Source organism: Salmo salar, chromosome ssa13 (genome assembly GCF_905237065.1).
Source record: "Salmo salar chromosome ssa13, Ssal_v3.1, whole genome shotgun sequence".
Classification (NCBI taxonomy): Eukaryota; Metazoa; Chordata; class Actinopteri; order Salmoniformes; family Salmonidae; genus Salmo; species Salmo salar.
Genome location: NC_059454.1, coordinates 100,392,710 through 100,411,373, shown reverse-complemented (window position 1 = coordinate 100,411,373; position 18,664 = coordinate 100,392,710). Strand labels below are relative to the sequence as shown.

The 18,664-nt window shown below is 41.3% G+C and overlaps 1 protein-coding gene and 1 long non-coding RNA gene across 3 annotated transcripts; one reads left to right on the top strand and one right to left on the bottom strand.

Moving 5' to 3' along the window:
- Positions 1-2,952: 2,952 nt before the first annotated feature.
- On the bottom strand, positions 2,953-11,377 carry LOC106568388 (uncharacterized). Of its 2 annotated transcripts, none has more exons than XR_001320277.2 (3): positions 10,989-11,377; positions 4,065-4,466; positions 2,953-3,451 (listed from the first exon to the last, which is right to left on the bottom strand). It is a non-coding gene; the product is annotated as an uncharacterized lncRNA (long non-coding RNA). The 2 variants fall into 2 exon arrangements; XR_001320278.2 differs by having other exon boundaries at positions 11,187-11,376.
- Positions 10,713-18,012, top strand: anxa3b (annexin A3b). Its single transcript, NM_001140943.2, is given in 14 exon segments — positions 10,713-10,729; positions 11,634-11,664; positions 12,280-12,327; positions 12,409-12,496; positions 12,836-12,930; positions 13,076-13,189; positions 13,316-13,406; positions 14,070-14,149; positions 14,302-14,358; positions 14,608-14,701; positions 14,818-14,913; positions 14,990-15,048; positions 15,349-15,471; positions 17,619-18,012. Coding segments are annotated over 13 exon segments (1,020 nt in total). The 5' UTR covers positions 10,713-10,729; positions 11,634-11,649; the 3' UTR covers positions 17,679-18,012.
- The last annotated feature ends 652 nt before the right edge of the window (positions 18,013-18,664 follow it).

Genomic DNA, 18,664 nt, shown 5'->3' with positions numbered 1-18,664 from the left:
CCTTTAAAAGATGCCTCGGCACACAGTCCACCACTTGACTCCAATCCTTAGGTCGCTCAAACTCTAACTGCTCCTGAGATATCCTCTGAGATGTCCTGAACTAGACAAATACATGGTAATTCCCTTATAAAAAAAGTGATCATTTGCTTTCCAAATGCCACAGATAAAACAGGAAGTTGGTTAATCTGAAACCTGATCCGGCAGGAAGGAAGGACTCAGGAACCAGCGTTGAGATCTTTCACCAATCATATTCATCACAGCCGGTCGGCCCGGGCAGGCCCCGACTCATTAGGTTGCAGCACTGCACTTAACTAAACATCTTTCCCATAAAATAAATGCTTCCAGGTTACTCTGCCTTGCCCAGGTTGCCTCTTCACCCTGCCTCGCCTCAACAGCCCATCTGATCTCAATTACCTCAGTGAGTTGGTTGGTGGTGCTATAGTGGTGGTGGAGTGATCAGACCTGGGTTCAAATAGTGTTTGAAATCTGTCAAATGAGCGATGGCTTTAACCTGCCTGGGGTGTAAATCAGGTGCACAGGGTTTGTGAGTTGGACTATTGACTTTTGGTTCCATTGCAACAGGCAAGCTCAATCAAGCACAGATAAAGTATTTTAAATCATTTGGAATAGTATTTGAACCCAGGTTTGACTGGTGGTGGCGTAGTGATACCGGACCCCTAGTCTGACTCAAGGCCATGGCAACTGGTGAGACGCCGAGCCGTACCCCGACACAGATCTACCTGCTCTCTGTCCCTCTCATTTAGAATAAAAGGGTTGTGCCCCAAATGGCAGCCTATTCCCTATATAGTGCAAAGGGCTCTGGTCAAAAGTAGTGCAACATATAAGGATTTGGGACACTGCCAATTTGGGACACCGCCAATAGGGCAAGAGGAGGGGAAAGCGTTATTGAATAATTGGTTCCTGATGCTTTCCGCCCCTTTCCTTTGGAATATTAATGACCAAATAGTTTTCCTAGTGCACTACTTTTGACCACACGGAATAGGGAATATGGTGCCCGCCCACTGCCATTTGAGACACAGCCATAATCTTTTTGGTTGATGTTGTTGGAGGAAGTGGGGCCTAGGGTATAGGAAGAAGTCCTATTTGATGGGTTTAACTGACATTTTGTGGGAGGAGGAGATCAGACAGGTGGGTTCCAGTTCCAGAGGATGTAGAATATTTTTATTCTTAGGACTGGAGGATCTCGGAAGCCTTGGGGCCCATCCCAAATGGCACCTAATGGGCCCTAGTTAAATGTAGTACACTATGAAGGGAATATGGTGCCATTTGGGACACAGGCCATCTGAAGATCTAGGCTCAGGCTGCTATAGAAGTATTTGTGGCACAGGCTAGTGGATTAATGTTCTGGAGCATGTAATTTCTTCATAGGTCACATGCGAAAAGTCAAACAGCAAACAGGAAAGAGCAGAAATCTGCAGAACATATGTTCTGTTCCGATTTGGTGTCTAACAGAGATGTTTTCTGTTGACTTATTTCAGATCAGATGAAAGATACGTTTCAGGTAAAGAGTCCGAGACTGGGATTCCTCTGTTACACTGTCTCGCTCTCTCTAACTCCCCCTGCCTCTCCCTCTCTCACCTGTGCAGGTTGAATTTACCTAGGTATGCACTTGCCATGGAACCTGCCAGTGTCAAACTGGATGTAGGCTAGGCTACAGACTACATGCTTCAGATCGTGAATTGATTTTATATCCATTGTTAACACACATTTTTTTTCCTATCACCCTCTCTTCTTCATTTTCATTCAACCACTTACCTGTAGTTTAAGGCATGGTTGGTTTCCATAGTAACCATGAGTCCACATCCTCTCAGCATCATTGTGAATGTGTTTACAAGGAGATGAGAGGGCACCACCTTGTGACAGCACATAAACTAACAATCTGGTTGCCACAAACACTCAGAGGAGGATACAATGATTTCCCATGTATCTTGTTCCAAAAACACCATTCTGTTTTGTAATCATTGCTGCTGAGTCCAGTAAGAGATATATATCTGCTGCTATAACTCCTGTGGTTACGTTATTGTTATTTAAGTTAAGGAATTAGTGTTATCTGCTCGTCTGGGACTGTCTTTATGCTACTTGGGGAGCTCAGCGTGCTCCTTCAGTTGTATTGAGAGGTTTCTCTCTGTTTAATGGAACACTCACAGTGTTCTAGAATCATCAGTGATGAAAGTCTTTGTTCTGACTCACATACAACCCCTCCTTCAACCTCATTATCTCCAGACCCAATCTCTGAGTGTGCTGCTACAGTTAAGATTAGAATATAGACAAATGGTGCTGTTAAAAAAAGCAAGCGACAAAAAACGCAGAGCACTTCATGAGAGGAAAATACCATCTTGAGTGAATCAATTCTACTAAACGCGTGTTGGAGCTAGAAGACGTATAAGTGGTGAAAACTTCTGAGAAGGATTTTGAGAAGACGACTCGTTCTCAATATCCTCTTCTATGGTTACAGCCCTCCTTACGCCAGAGATGGTCAGTCTATAATGTAATAGGACTCTTCATCCGTTGGGTTCTCAAATGACCAATCTGAAGTTAACATAGTTTGTCATAAGAGTCAGGGAGGACTAGAAACAATTGTTATTCTTCATTTAGCCTAGTAAAAGTATTAGTTGAAGCCCACCCCAAAAAATTTATAGTAGAGGTGTTGACTAACTGAGTGTAAACTATACAAAGAAAGAAAGTCACACATTCTAATTATGCTCCCAAAGGTCTAATGGGCTGGCAGCCAACGTTTCAGCACACAGAACCTTCTTCAGGGTTTCTGGTAAACGCTTGAGCCAGGTTATGTAGCGAAACGGTGCAAGTAGTGCAGCCAATGAACACAGTGAGGGGCGTGTCATAGTAATTAAGGTAATGAGGGATGAAAAAGTGGAACTGTTAAACTTATTTTACAGCATGTGTCAAGATGTTGAATACACGAGGCAGTTATTTACATAATCATGTCTATATGATTAGATTTAATAGAATACATGTTAATATCAATTATTTGTTACATTTAATTTACTTGAATCTTTTTCATAATGTAATTTTTTATTTTATTTAAGTAGGCAAGTCAGTTAAGAACAAATTATTATTTACAATTACGTCCTACCCTGGTCAAACCCTCCCAAAACACGGACGACGCTGGGCCAACTGTGCGCTGCCCTATGGGACTCCCGATCACGGCCGGATGTGATACAGCCTGGATTTAATATCTTCTTGTGGTTCAAACATAATGCATAATGAGCATCATCAACATGGGAAACATGATATGCAGTATCAGCTAATAAGCTGTGGGGAAAACATGTTCATTGGTTTGAAATGTTCATAGAAAGGGCCTGAGATCAAAGTCAATATTTAAACCACTAGGGGTCAGTGTTTTTAGGTGGGAGATCCAGTGACGTCTCAATGTTACCTCTTCTCCTTGGTAGGGTAACATGCTCCATACCTGTGTATATGAGGGAGGAAATAGGATGGTTGGCTTCAACAAAGTAGGCTGCTACTGGGTAGTCAGTGTTCTTACACCTGACTGAGCTGTGGTGTTCAGCAATAAGTTGTTTTGTCTTTTCGTTTGCCCAACTTAAACTTCACCGCTTCATTTAGCCAACAGAGGGAGACAGAGACTGAGTCTCACATAGAAGTAACTAATAATCTGTAGCCTACCTTTGCTGCACTAATATTCCATATGACATGGCTGACAGGTTTTCTATAGTGTTTCTATATTTAATCTTGGTTGAACAGATAAGCAGATAGTATTTACACTGAGTATATCAAACATTAGCCACACCTTCCTAATATTGAGTTGCACTCACCTTACTTTTTTCTTTTACCTGTCTCCTCCCCTTTATCTACACTGATTGAAGTGGATTTAAAAAGTGACATCAATAAGGGATCATAGCTTTCACCTGGATTCACCTGGTCAGTCTGTCATGTTCTTAATGTTTTGGATACCTAGTGTATGTACACATGAATATGAACTAAATGGTGTGAGGCTGTACTGACAGCAGAGAATAATGTGCTTTCTGTTTGCACTAAGATAATGGCATCATTTAAACACTCACCTGTTTCTAGGCAGCCAACTATGTCCTCTTTACAGAATACTTAGTCTCCCACGTAAACACAGATGCATACACGAACACACAGACTTATTCCATCGTCCTCCTTTTTGGTCAGTAGGGTCTGCACACTGTCCATTTGGAAGGTCAAGGGAGCCTCTTTCTGTCTCCACCTCCCTCTCTTTCTTTCTCAATATCTCTTTCCCTTCCGCGCCACAACTAGAGGGACCATGGACGGCAACCTGTTGTCCTTCATGCTGTTTGGGGTGGTGGTGTGGATGGTGGTGGCTGTCTACCTGTGTGGTTCTGCTATGCTCCCTGTGCTGGAAGAACCAGGGAGAGGAAACTGACATGGAGAGGAAACTGACATGGAGAGTTCAGAGGTTACATCTGCTGAGATCAGAGATCCTGTGAGAACATGACAGAAAAGGGGAAGAATACTTTGTAGGTTAGAGGTTAAGTGCCTTGCTCAAGGGCACAATGGCAGGAGATGGCAATTAGGATGCTCACTTCCCATCATCTTTTCATGAGAGACTTGGGATTTGAACCGGCAACCCTCCAGTTTTCTGTCTCTCTTTGCTTTTGCCCCAAGCAACCTTATCACTGGTAAGTAGAATTTATTTTCTTACATTTCTTCCAATAAGATGATGAAACCTTATTTAGTACATCTTATTTAAGCAATATGGCCCGGGGGTGTGTGGCATATGGCCAGTATACCATGGCTAAGGGCTGTTCTTATGCACCGCGCAACATGGAGCGCTTGGATACAACACTTAGCCGTGGTATATTGGCCATATACTACAAACCCCCAAGATGCCTTATTGCTATTATAAACTGGTTTCCAATGTAATTAGAACAGTAATCAAGTCATTTGTGTCATACCTGTGGTATATGGTCTGATATAACACAGCCTTCAGCCAATCAGCATTCAACGCTCGAACGGCCCGGTTTATAATATATTTATTCTACCTAGAGATGCCAAAGTGGCGGACCCAGTCCTAAGTGGAGACAAACTGATCAGGTATACTTACAGTGAGAGTTAAAATTCTAGTCCAGTAGTTACATATTTAGTTAGTCCAGTAGTTACATATTTAGTTAGTTAGTCCAGTAGTTACATAGTTAGTTAGTCCAGTAGTTACATATTTAGTTAGTCAGTCCGGTAGTTACATATTTAGTTAGTCAGTCCGGTAGTTACATATTTAGTTAGTCAGTCCGGTAGTTACATATTTAGTTAGTCAGTCCGGTAGTTACATATTTAGTTAGTCAGTCCGGTAGTTACATATTTAGTTAGTCAGTCCGGTAGTTACATATTTAGTTAGTCAGTCCGGTATGCCTTTCATACTGAAACTACATTTAAAACATTTGTTGAATGACTTATTTTAATTTGAGTGACAGGACATTTGTACATATTATACTGAACAAAAATATAAAAACGCAACATGCAACAATTTCAATTATTTTACCGAGTTATAGTTAATATAAGAAAATCAGTCAATTGAAAGAAATTCATTAGGCCCTAATCTATGGATTTCCCCCACAAAAGGGCTTTAATACAGACAGAAATACTCCTCAGTTTCATCAGCTGTCCAGGTGGCTGGTCTCAGACAATCCCACAGGTGAAGAAGCCGGATGTGGAGATCCAGGGCTGGTGTGGTTACATGTGATCTGAGGTTGTGAGGCCGGTTAGACGTACTGCCAAATTCTCTAAAACAAAGTTGGAGGCGGCTTATTGCATAGAAATGAACAGTCAATCCTCTGGCAACAGCTCTGGTGGACATTCCTGCAGTCAGCATGCCAATTTGGACACTCCCTTAAAACTTGAGACATCTGTGGCATTGTGTTGTGTGACAAAACTGGACATTTTAGAGTGGCCTTTTATTGTCCCCAGCACAAGGTGCACCTCTGTAATGGTCATGCTGTTTAATCAGCTTCTTGATATGACACACCGGTCAGATGGATGGATTATCTTGGCAAAGGAGAAATGCTCACTAACAGGGATGTAAACAAATTTGTGCAAAACATTTGAGAGAAATAAGCTTTTTGTGTGTATGGAACATTTCGGGGATCTTTTATTTCAGCTCATGAAACATGGGATCAACACTTTACATGTTGCGTTTATATTTTTGTTCAGTATAATATCTTTTTACATAAACATGAAAAATGTGAGTTAGTTTAGAATATTTTCTTCCAAAGGTATATTACTGTTACCCACTGACATGTTCAATAACAGCAACTCTCATGCTGATCCTCATCACAGGGGACTCACAGGGGTGGGTGCTGAGCCCCCTCCTGTTCCCCCATGACTGCGTGGCTATGCACGTCTCCAACTCAATCATCAAGTTTGTAGATGATACAACAGTGGAAGGCCTGTTTACCAACAACAACGACACAGCCTACAGGGAGGAGTGGTGCCAGGCAAATAACCTCTCCCTTAATGTCAACAAAACGAAGGTGCTGATCATGAAATACAGGAAACGGCAGAGAGAGCACGCCCCCATCCACATAGACGGGGCCACTGTGGAGAGGGTCAAAAAGCTTCAAGTTCCTTGGCATGCACATCACTGAGGAACTGAAATTGCCCCTCGACGCAGCCAGTGTGGTGAAGAAGGCGCAACGGCGTCAATTCAACCTCAGGAGGCTGAAGAAATTCGGCTAAGATCCCCTAAGATTCTCGCAAACTTCTACAGATGCATTCTGTCAGGCTGTATCACCGCCTGGTATGGCAACTGCACCACAAACAACCGCAGGGCTCTCCAAAAGGTGGTGCGGTCAGCCCAACGCATCACCGGGGGCACATTGAAGAAGATCATCAAGGACCTCAGCCAACCGAGCCATGGCCTGTTCACCCTGCTACCATCTAGCAGGCGGAGATAGTACAGGTGCATCGAAGCTGGGACCGAGAGACTGAAAAACAGCCTCCATCTCCAGCCATCAATAGTCGGCCTCCGCCCAGTACCCTGCTGCCATAGGTACATAGTCACGTTTAATATCGAATTGTTAGTGTTCATGTAAACTGACTATGGCAGTAGGCCGAGTATGGCAATAGTTATGTAAACATTTTACACTGTTTGTCTTAGAGTAAATACCCTGATTAAAACACCTGGTTTTCTGAGCAATCATTCAAATGATCAGGGCATGTAAACAGCTTAATCAGCGTTCCAGCGGTGTAGTTGATCTGCGTATGTACCAACACTCTCCCTCTTATTAGAGCTCTGCTACCCTACCTGAGCCCGATGGGCTCTGACATCATACACATCAGGTTGAACCCGGGTAGGGCCTGCTTTTTCATCAATAACTAGGGCACGGCAGAACTCGGCTAAATTGATCACTAACATTTGCTCATGCTCTGCTGCGCAGTACAGTCATATCTGACTAAGATCATAACATGGTGACAGAAGTGCTTCAACCTCGTGAAATATAAGACAGCAGAGATTATTTCACAGAAAATAATGTTCCTTGAGTTTTGTCAGAGTTTAGAGTGATGAAAAGTAGCTAACAGCTAACTGCTGTCTCATGTCTCTTCATTGAGCAGAGCAGCCCAAGTGGAGCCGTTGCTATGGATACTCAAACTCAGAACCGCCTTGAGCAGAGCGCATAGAGAATGAACTGTATGCAGGGAGCGAGTGACAGACAGAGCGGAGCAGCTAATGGATTTACTAACAGAGGGAGTTATTTCTGGCAGGGCCTTAAATTTGTCAGAAGCAATCGGGCATTGGTAGGGTATGGCCTGAATGTTGTGGGCATGGGTTTGGCTCGGGCTTAAAATTCATGCCTGTGCAGGTTGTTATATACCTGTTATATGCGAGTGAAGTAAATTTGTGAAAGAACTGAAAGTATGCATCTTATAAATGTTTTTTTCCCCCATATAAACTTTATGTCCGAACTTAAAATCAAATGGTCTTTGTGGTAGAACGTTTATATATTGCCAATTTTCTGCATTTATTTAAATCCCATCAGGTAGCCTTATGTCAGATGTAAACAGGATTAGAGAAATCGTTCTTCCTGTAAAGCATGTAAACATTTTAAACTAACTATCATATTAATCTGACTATCCATAATAGTCGTTGTGTGTGCATATAACCGTACTCATTGAACATTGGTCACTAATAATGTTTACATAATGTTTATTGTTCTGAAATCGTTTCTGTAGTTAGATACAGATAACATTAGCATTCCTGCAACAATATTCTGTTGAAATGTAATTTGATCTCTGAGAAATGAAGATAATTGATTACTCACTCATACTGTATTCTCGACAAAGCTCATCCTATATATCTACTGCTGTACATACCTATTTCCTACTTAGGATACATTGTCTATACACACCACACATTTATATGTATTTCTGACTTTGCACGTTCTGATATTTCTTAATTTCTTGTTTCTTCTTGGGATTGTTTGTGTATTAGTATTGTACTGTTAGACACTCACTGCTGGAGCTAGAAACACAAGCATTTACTGCACCGCTGGAGATAGAAACACAAGCATTTACTGCACTGCTGGAGCTAGAAACACAAGCATTTACTGCACCGCTGGAGCTAGAAACACAAGCATTTACTGCACTGCTGGAGATAGAAACACAAGCATTTACTGCACTGCTGGAGATAGAAACACAAGCATTTACTGCACCGCTGGAGATAGAAACACAAGCATTTACTGCACCGCTGGAGATAGAAACACAAGCATTTACTGCACTGCTGGAGATAGAAACACAAGCATTTACTGCACTGCTGGAGATAGAAACAAGCATTTACTGCACCTGCTTAAACATCGGCTAATCTGTGTAAGCGACAAATAAACATTGATTTAATTTTACATACCCTCTGTAGATTGAATTGTGCAGTAGCAAAGTTGACTTTGGCAAGGTAGAAGAGGAGACTTGAGTTCCAGGATCCGGTCGAAGTAAAGATTTTAATGCAAAGCTTTTCAGGATACAAGTAGTCATGTAAAAATGCAAAGGCTACCAGCACCAGAGGCTAACATGGATGGGATAACAGCCCTAGTGTCCAACAGCAAATGGCTACAAAGACATAATGGCTTAGAAGCCAAATGGCCCAAGACTAGTCATTCAGAATGATAAACTGGGTGGTTCGAGCCCTGAATGCTGATTGGCTGAAAGCCGTGGTATACCAGACCGTACACCATGGGTATGACAAAACATTTATTTTTACTACACTAATTATGTTGGTTACCAGTTTATAATAGCAATAAGGCACCTCGGGAGTTTATGATATATGGCCAATATACCAAGGCTAAGTGCTGTGTCCTAGCACTGCGTGTTGCGTCGTGCCTAAGAACAGCCCTTAGCCGTGGTATATTGGCCATATACCACACCCCCTCGGGCCTTATTGCTTAATTATACATTATACATTATATATTAAAACCAACTGATACAACTTTCAATTGAACAATGAGAACAGTGAGTCATTTGCTACTTTGAGTACAGTTCAGTCAGTTCAAGGTTGGATTGTCACAAGTTGAGGATTGTGAGTAATTAAGCAGGTTACTCATGATATGATTGTAAGCAAAGACGTGTGAGGATATGACATCTTGGTCATCTGAGTCGCCCCCTCACACCTTCCTTCCATAGTATGATAACATGCCTCAAGTAAACAGTAGGTATTGCCTAGATACATCCTGAATGTTTCTAATACAGTCTGAAATGTGCAGGGTGTTGGAGTAGGGCCACTGGGTGCTATGAGATTGATTTAGCTCCCCCTGTCCCCCTCATACCATACACAATTGAATTATGGCTCAACTCACAATCGTAATCAAGGGACTTATGTGTAATTACTATGTGTGGTGTCATCCTCACAGCTTTTAGTTATCTGCAAATACAGAAATAAGGTTTAGGGGTGTTGGCCTGAAATGACAAATGACAAATTGTAAGTGGACTTTATAAGTTGGGTGCAGCTGTCTATGTAAACAATTTGAAATTGTTTCTCAGTCATGATAAACATAGTAAGACATGTATCTAAAAAATAAAATATTTCCCACACCTTGTTTTGGTATCTAAAAGGTTTCACATTGACCATTGTTTTTGCAGGCATTTATTTTAATTTCACTAATTAATTAGTAACTCAGTACTCTTTAGTCTTGGACAGACGTCTGCGACTGTTCCCTCACAGTGCAAATAGAACTTTGGACTCATTATTCCTGCATGTGTATTATGTTAGATTCCTTAAGAGGGAGTGTCTCTACAATACTGCATGCTTATGCTTCTCAAGTCATGTCCATTCAAATGTATTCATTATATTGGATAGACAGTGGCTACACGACTCTGGAATATTTTCACCAGGACACTGTTGTTAGATTTGTTAAATAATTTGTCAAAGAGAAACATAATAGTGACTAATCATCGTCAGGTTGTGATCAGCTGATACAATGTATCACTGAGTGATGGTTATGCAGTGCAACAATGTAATAATGTTGTCCAACAATGTATTTGCAACTCCAGTATCATCATGACAGCTAATAAAATGTACCAGGACCACCATAATTGATCCTATTAGTATGACTGTACCACAGATGTATTTGACTGTTCTATCCGTTTAAAAACGAGGAGGGATTTGGGAATATTCCCGGTAGTGACTTCATTTCCCTCGGTGCCTATGTGCGTTGGCTTCTGCACTCTAGTAAAAAGGTGTGGCCAGTTGGGAACTATAGCTCAGGTAAGGCAAAACAGCTTTTTCTGGGTTTTAACTAATTATAAAACGGAAAATGTAAGACTATCGAAGGTACGGCACGCTATTGTTCAAGTTTAGTCAAGTGCGTCAAGTAGTATACTGCGATTATTTTTCTCGACAAGAATTCGTTTCAACTCACCAGATGTGATATAGTCTATCATAATCTCCGAAAAATATTTGGTGTATTTAAAACCGTTAACGTACGCAATTGATTTAGATGAAATGCGTAAAGTAACACACCTACCATAGTTCTCGAAAACCCATTCTCTGCTTAGGGTTTTCACTGGTTAACTTCGTCCACGACTGGCTCCTTGAACTGTAATTCCGAAGCTGTTTTAACTTTTAGAAATGTCAATCATCGCTTGCGAAACTGTTTTCGAAAAACATATGCCCCTTTCTGATATCAGCAAGAAATAATCTTTCAAATGAAAATGATACTTACTGTAGCAGATTTTCAGAGACAAACTCTGGGCCTCCAGTTGAACTCCAGTTCCGCGTCCACACAGGTGTTCGACATGTTAGATAACTAATAGGTACAAGTTGTCAGCTCTGTCTTACATAACCAAACCCTAACCTTTACACTATAAAGGTCTGTAGTAATTTAACCTTTTTAGGATTTCTTGCTGATATGAAAGATGTGTTCTTTATGTCTCCAAAACCATAATGCAAGGGGTGTGTTTTAATGTCTATAGTAAGTATTGTACCCCGGGAAGAAGATGGCTTTAGTGTGTATGAATGGGCTAACCGACCAGTACGGTGGAATGTGCAACGTTACACTGTCATTGTAGACGGATTTGGAATTGCTGTACAAATTAGGCCTATGCAGAGCATAATCAAAGAAATATAAATCTATGAATTGTTACCCAGCTCTTTCCCCCCTCAATTGTAGAATATCCACTGCTGCAATGGCCAATGTTTGGGTAAGTTACCAGATATATCACTCTAATTACTGTAACGGAAATATATTGATTTAGATGAAATGCGTAAATATATAGTTTTAGATGATTGTTGGTTCTGTTTACACATCTCTAAGCCACTTCTCTCACTGGCCTGTGTTTGTTGGCTGCTTTCCAAGTACCTCCACTCCTCTACAGACTTGAGAGCAGACTGTCGTTTTTTAAAATGAACCTCGAGACTCTTTCGAGTCGCTATGCGTCGATACTTCCCAAATTTAAATTCTTCAACCCTTACCATGCACCTATGTTTGTCCTCTGTTGCGTGCCATTCTTAGTTTGCTGAAATCCATACGTTTTAATAAAACGTTAGTCAAATATACCACAACCACATAAATTGTGCCAATTTAATCTTAACAAGGAAATAGTCGGTGGTTGTATTTGATTATTAAAGTATGATTTTCAGCAAACAAAGGCAGGCAACAACAGAGGTTAAAACATACGGACACGGTAAGTTTAAGAATTTACATTTTTGAAGTGTTGACACAGCGAGTTGGAGGTTCATTGAGGGGAAAGAACTCATTGGAGGATGACTGCTGGTCTTTGTCAATAATGATCCTCTGGTAAGCTGTTCCTTTTCAGGGTGACTTGGATCTCCTTTTGGATTCACCTTCCTCTTTGACATTAACGGTAGGCCTACTAAGTTATACTTGTATTTCAACTATGGGCTATGTACCTTAATGTAATTAACTAGTTTTTGCTGTTTCTCAGTCCACTGCCCGAGGAACCATTAAAGAGAAAGCAGGATTCAAAGCAGCAGAAGATGTAGTTGCTCTACGGAAGGCCATAGAGGGAATAGGTAGGAATGTCAATCAGTCCACCATACTCTCTAAGCTCTTCACTGTACTCTACCACATACCAACCAAGAAATAACTTATTTGATGCCTCACCATAGGAATTTCCACTTTGATAGGAATTTTCACTCCATGTGATCCTGTGTAGCTCAGTTGGTACAGCATGGCGCCTGCAACGCCAGGGATGTGGGTTCAATTCCCACAGGGGACCAGTATGGAGAAATAAAAAACCGTATGAAAATGTATGCCCACACTACTGTAAGTCACTCTGGATGAGAGCGTCTGCTAAATGACTAAAATGTAACATTTCAGTTTCTATAAACATTGTGTGTTGATGTTCTCAGGTACCACTGAGAAGACTTTAGTTGAAGTTCTAACCGGGAGGAGCAACGCCCAGCGTCAGCTCATCTGTAAAGCGTACCAGGAAGCGGCCAACCGGGTACAACTATCCCTCTACTACTCTAAATATCAGCAGCATGATAGTTCTTCTAGAATTTATAGAAAACATCTTGTCCAGATATCTCTGAATATTGCATGAGTCAATATCCAACCCTGTTGATAACCCATGGCCTTTGACCCCCCAGACATTAGTGGATGACCTGAAGGGGGACACCCATGGGGACTTTGAGGACTTGCTGGTTGCTTTGGTCACCCCTCCTGCTCTTTTCGACTGTCATGAGGTCATCAGAGCCATCAAGGTAAGGGACATTTATCTGTATTAGGTAACAATCTGGTACCAAACATTACTGTGAATGACCATTTATGTACTTTGTGCATACCTGCCTGTTTTACACTTACACACACACACACACACACACACACAGGGTCCTGGGACAACTGAGGCGACTTTAACAGAGATATTTGCCTCAAGATCCAACAAGCAAATCAAGGCTCTATCTGATGCTTACTTAGCAGGTTAGTAGTCTCTAAACTATCTTAGTATGTACTACTAAGGTCTCCCAAGTGGTGCAGCAGTCTAAGGCACTGCAGCTCAGTGCTAGAGGCATTACTACAGACCCTGGTTCGATTCCAGGCTGTATCACAACTGGCCGTGATTGTGAGTCCTATAGGGCACAGCAACGTTTGGCCTAGCGTGGTTAGGGTTTGGCCGGGGTAGGCCGTCATTGTTAATTAGAATTTGTTCTTAACTGACTTGCCTAGTTAAATAAAAAATAGTATTAAAGTTGCACTATGCAGAAATCGCTCTGCCGTTTCCTGGTTGCTAAAACTCTAATAGTTCACTTAATTTAACTCTAATATTTCGCCTAATTTCAGTTTGTGTGATAAAATAAGCTACTATAGTGTAGATAATCATTGTACGATCCAAACCACTGTGGAATTATATTTTCCATAACGAAAAATATTGTTGTATTACCAAAAGTAAAAGATGCAAAAACTACATTTAAGAATGGGAAGCATAGAAATAGCACACGTAAAACAGATTTACTCTTCTTAGAATGATAGCTCTATAACCCACAATTGTTAGTGAATTTGGTCGGTCGCCTAAAAAGTTACATATTAATTGATTGTCAGTCATCTGTTAGTTGGATAATAATAAGATATTGTATTTGACCACAGAAACTGGGCGTTCGATGACTCATGACCTCAAGTCTGAGGTATCTGGGGATTATGCTACAACACTTCTCATCTTGGCTGAGGTAAAATGAGAACTTTATTGTCCCCAGGGGGAATTTGACTTGGACTTACAAGTAACAGTGGTATTTCTGTTACATAGTTTTTTTCAGCTGCTTGTGACCTGTAAATCTTAGATTACTTTTTCAACTTTTCGGTTCTGTGTCTGTCATTTAAGGGAAAGCGAGATGAGAGTACGAATGTGGACACGGCTAAAGCTAAAGCGGACGCTAAGGTACATTAAGCTATAATTAATTTTGCAACCATGCTCAGTATTTCACTGGTTTTGGTTTTAAGCTTCCTTGGGAGTGACTCACTCAGACGTCCTGCCAAAGACTTGTCATCGTGAAGTGTGTACCTTAATGTAGTTAAATATATTGGTTTGTTCCTCTTCCATGTTCTCTCACTCAAGCCAATGCACGATAATGCCTAACAAGTACTGTACTACCTCTGTCTCGCTGTCTGTGTCCCTCCCCCTCTCTAGGCCCTGTACGAGGCAGGAGAGAAGAAGTGGGGGACTGATGAAAGCAAGTTCATTGACATCCTGTGTCACCGGAGTGTTCCTCAGCTGAGACAGAGTTAGTAACCTTGGTCTAGCAAAGCACTGACGGACACAATACTGTAGTCTTGTCTTCTATGATGATGATGATGATGTAGGCTAACGAGATGCCTGTTTCTCTCCCTCCCCTTACAGCCCTAGTGGAGTATAAGGCCTTGAGCAACAAAACTCTACAGGAGAGCATTGAGAGGGAGATGTCAGGGAATCTAGAGGATCTACTGGTGGCTATTGGTACGAAGGACTATTCACAGGTCACTCTCAAAGATGTAATGCACTGTTATTACTAACAAACCCTTTGACTTTCCAGTGAAATGTGTGAAGAGTGTTCCTGCCTACCTGGCTGAGAGACTGTTCAAAAGCACAAAGGTGAGCAGAAGTCTTCCTGTTTATGCATTTTACAAATTGCTTGCGGTATACATTTTCTTTTTTAACTATTCTCCACCCGCACAGCCCAACGGCATACAAGGTCATAGTGCACGGTGCCTAGTCTGACGTCAGATCTGTTTGTGCTGTCTTGACAACTTCTATGGTCATTGTCATGCCAAACTGCACAAACAGATCTGGGACTGACATTTTTTGTTTAATTTCTTCTAATCCAGTGGGCTCCGGTGGTGTAGAATGTTAATCTGTGGGGTTTTGGGATTAATCCAGTGGTTGTGTGTTCAGGGCGTGGGGACCACAGAGTCCATTCTGACCAGGATAATGGTTGGCCGCTCTGAGATGGACATGCTGGACATCAGGGCAGAGTTCAAAAAGCTGTTTGGCTGTTCTCTCTACTCCACCATCAAGGTATTTGCTGATAATCTTGCTGACTGGAAACATACTTGTCCCATAGCTGCATTTCATGGGGTCAATATTCTATTTTTTACAGCTCGATTTTGTTTTGACCAATTAGTTACAGTGCATTCAAAATATTCAGACCCCCTTGACTTTTTCCACATTTTGTTACAGCCTCATTTTGAAATGGATTAAATTAATTTTCCCCTCATCAATCTACACACAATACCCAATAATGACAAAGGAAAAAAACAGGTTTTTAGAATTTTTTGCTAATATAAAAAACAAACAAACACATTTACATAAGTATTCAGACCCTTTACTTAGTCCATTGTTGAAGCACGTTTGGTAGTGATTACAGCCTCAAGTCTTCTTGGGTATGACTCTACAAGCGTGGCACACCTGTATTTGGAGAGTTCTTCTCTGCAGATCCTCTCAAGCTCTGTCAGGTTGGATGGGGAGTGTCGCTGCACAGCTATTTTCAGGTCTCTCCAGAGATGTTCGATTGGGTTTAAGTCCGGGCTCTGGCTGGGCCACTGAAGGACATTCAGTCTTGTCCTGAAGCCACTCCTGCATTGTCTTGGCTGTGTGCTTAAGGTCGTTGTCCTGTTGGAAGTTGAACCTTTGCCCCAATCTGAGGTCCTGAGTGCTCTGTAGCAGATTTTCATCAAGGATCTCTCTGTATTTTGCTCCGTTCATCTTTGCCTTGATCCTGACTAGTCTCCCAGTCCCTACCGCTAAAAACCATCCCCACAGCATGATGCACATCTATCACTCCAGTGTTTAATTGCTAAATTGTAATTACTTCGCCACTACGGCCTATTTATTGCCTTACCTCCCTAATCTTACCTCATTTGCACACACTGTATATAGAGTTTTCTATTGTGTTATTGACTGTATGTTTGTTTATTCCATGTGTAACTCTGTGTCGCACTGCTTTATCTTGGCCTGGTCGCAGTTGTAAATGAGAACTTGTTCTCAACTGGTCGACCTGGTTAAATAAAGGTGAAATAAATATAGAATGCTGCCACCACCATGCTTCACCGTAGGAATGGTGCCAGACGTACTCCAGACGTACCGCTTGACATTCAGGCCAAAGAGTTCAGTCTTGGTTTCATCAGACCAGAGAATGTTGTTTCTCATGATCTGAGAGTCTTTAGGTGCCTTTTGGCAAACTCCAAGCAGGCTGTCATGTGCCTTATACTGAGGAGTGGCTTCTGTCTGGTCACTCTACCATAAAGGCCTGATTGGTGCCGTGCTGCAGAGATAGTTGTCCTTCTGGAAGGTTTTTCCATCTCCACAGAGCAACTGGAGCTCTTTCAGAGTGACCATCTGGTTCTTGGTCACCTCCCTGAGCAAAGTCCCTTCTCTCCCGATTGCTCAGTTTGGCCGGGCAGCCAGCTCTAGGAAGAGTCTTGGTAGTTTCAAACTTCTTCCATTTAAGAATGATGGAGGCCACTGTGTTCTTGGGGACCTTCAATGCTGCAGAATTTATTTTGGTACCCTTTCCCAGATCTGTGCCTCGACAGAATCCTGTCTTGGTTTTTGCTCAGACATGGACTGTCAACTGTGGGACCTTATATAGACGTGTGTGTGTGTACCTTTTCAAATCATGTCCAATCAATTGAGTTTACCACAGGTGGACTCCAAGTTGTAGAAACATCTCAAGGATGATCAATGGAAACAGGATGCGCCTGAGCTCAATTTCGAGTCTCATAGCAAAGGGTCTGAATACTTATTTACATAAGGTATTTTTGTCTTCGCTTTGTCATTATGGGGTATTGTGTGTATATTTATGGGAGGAATATTTCATCCATTTTATAATAAGGCTGTAACATAACAATGTGGAAAAAGGCAAGGGGTCTAAATACTTTCTGAATGCACTGTATCTGCTGATTTTTATTTAATGGCTGCTGAAATAAACATGATTGGAATTTATTTTCAACCCTACCTCTCTTGTGATTTTATTATTTGTTCAGCCAATCTTATCTGCATGCGATTGCGAATCAGACCTTTTATTGTAATTTGGGGAATTTTTTTTGGTGGCAACACTGAAGATTCTCTGGAGGAAATGACGATTGACTAATAGGATCTGTGAAATTGATCATACTGTGTCATAGCCATGTAAAAGTCCTCTCCATCCCTGTGTTCAATTGTAGTCTGAAACTGCTGGAAGTTATGGACAAGCTCTGCTGAAGCTGTGTGGTGAAGACGACTAAGGTCCTGTCTACTCGGCATTGAGGGACCTCCCACTGACGCATCATAACAATGTGAAGGCTGTAGTGCCACTGTGTTACCCTGAGAAACATAGATATGTTTCTTTCAATGTTCACAATGTTTGACATTGATGTGTAACCTGGAACATGTCATGTGTCCAGACACACTCCAGGATTCCTTAGTCAGAGTCCCCTATTTCTGTTTCATGTATTTCCAACATTTACATTTCTTAATGCATCTCATTAAGACAAACCTTTATTGGTATTATCCAAATTATTAATGATATTAGGAAGGAAGGTATTCTATGAGAAGTACTATTAAAAATGTTTACTAACAGTTGCTTGTCATGTGGTCTTTTGTCCAGTGGGTGGTGATAAAGCATATCTGCAGAATACCATGTTGATCAACAATCAGTGACTCAATCTAGAAATGTTATTTTCAGTTTTCTTGTAAAGTGGTTCTACAAAGACTTGAATTGGATTTGCTAACAATAACTGACAATGCTTCTGAATCAGATGTGAAATGTAGTTTTTCTTTTAATACAAAGCCCAGATCTCACGTTGTAATCCTCAAAATAATGTTGACATGTAATGCAGTGAAAGCTGTTTAGCCTAATTCTGATATAATTTATGAATGGTATTTTACATGGCATGAATATTTAATCTCTGTCTGCACCTGAGAATAAAGACAATATGTCAAGTGAGACAAAGCGTGATAAATCCTCTTGCTCTGCAATGTTTTGCCAACACTGTCGTGAAGAAAGATATGCTTATTCATGATCTCAGGCAAGACGGTCTAATCTGGAGATTTGTTGTCTGTTGGGAGTATCTAACTCTAACCCTTTCTTACAAAATTCCAATTAGTAGCTGTAAGAAAAGAACAATGGCTGTAGATTATAATCCCTCAATTTGTGCTGGGAGGTCAGAGATTACAACAAACTGTGGAATGGGATTAATTGAAAATAAAAGTTTGAACTTTGAGGACGATG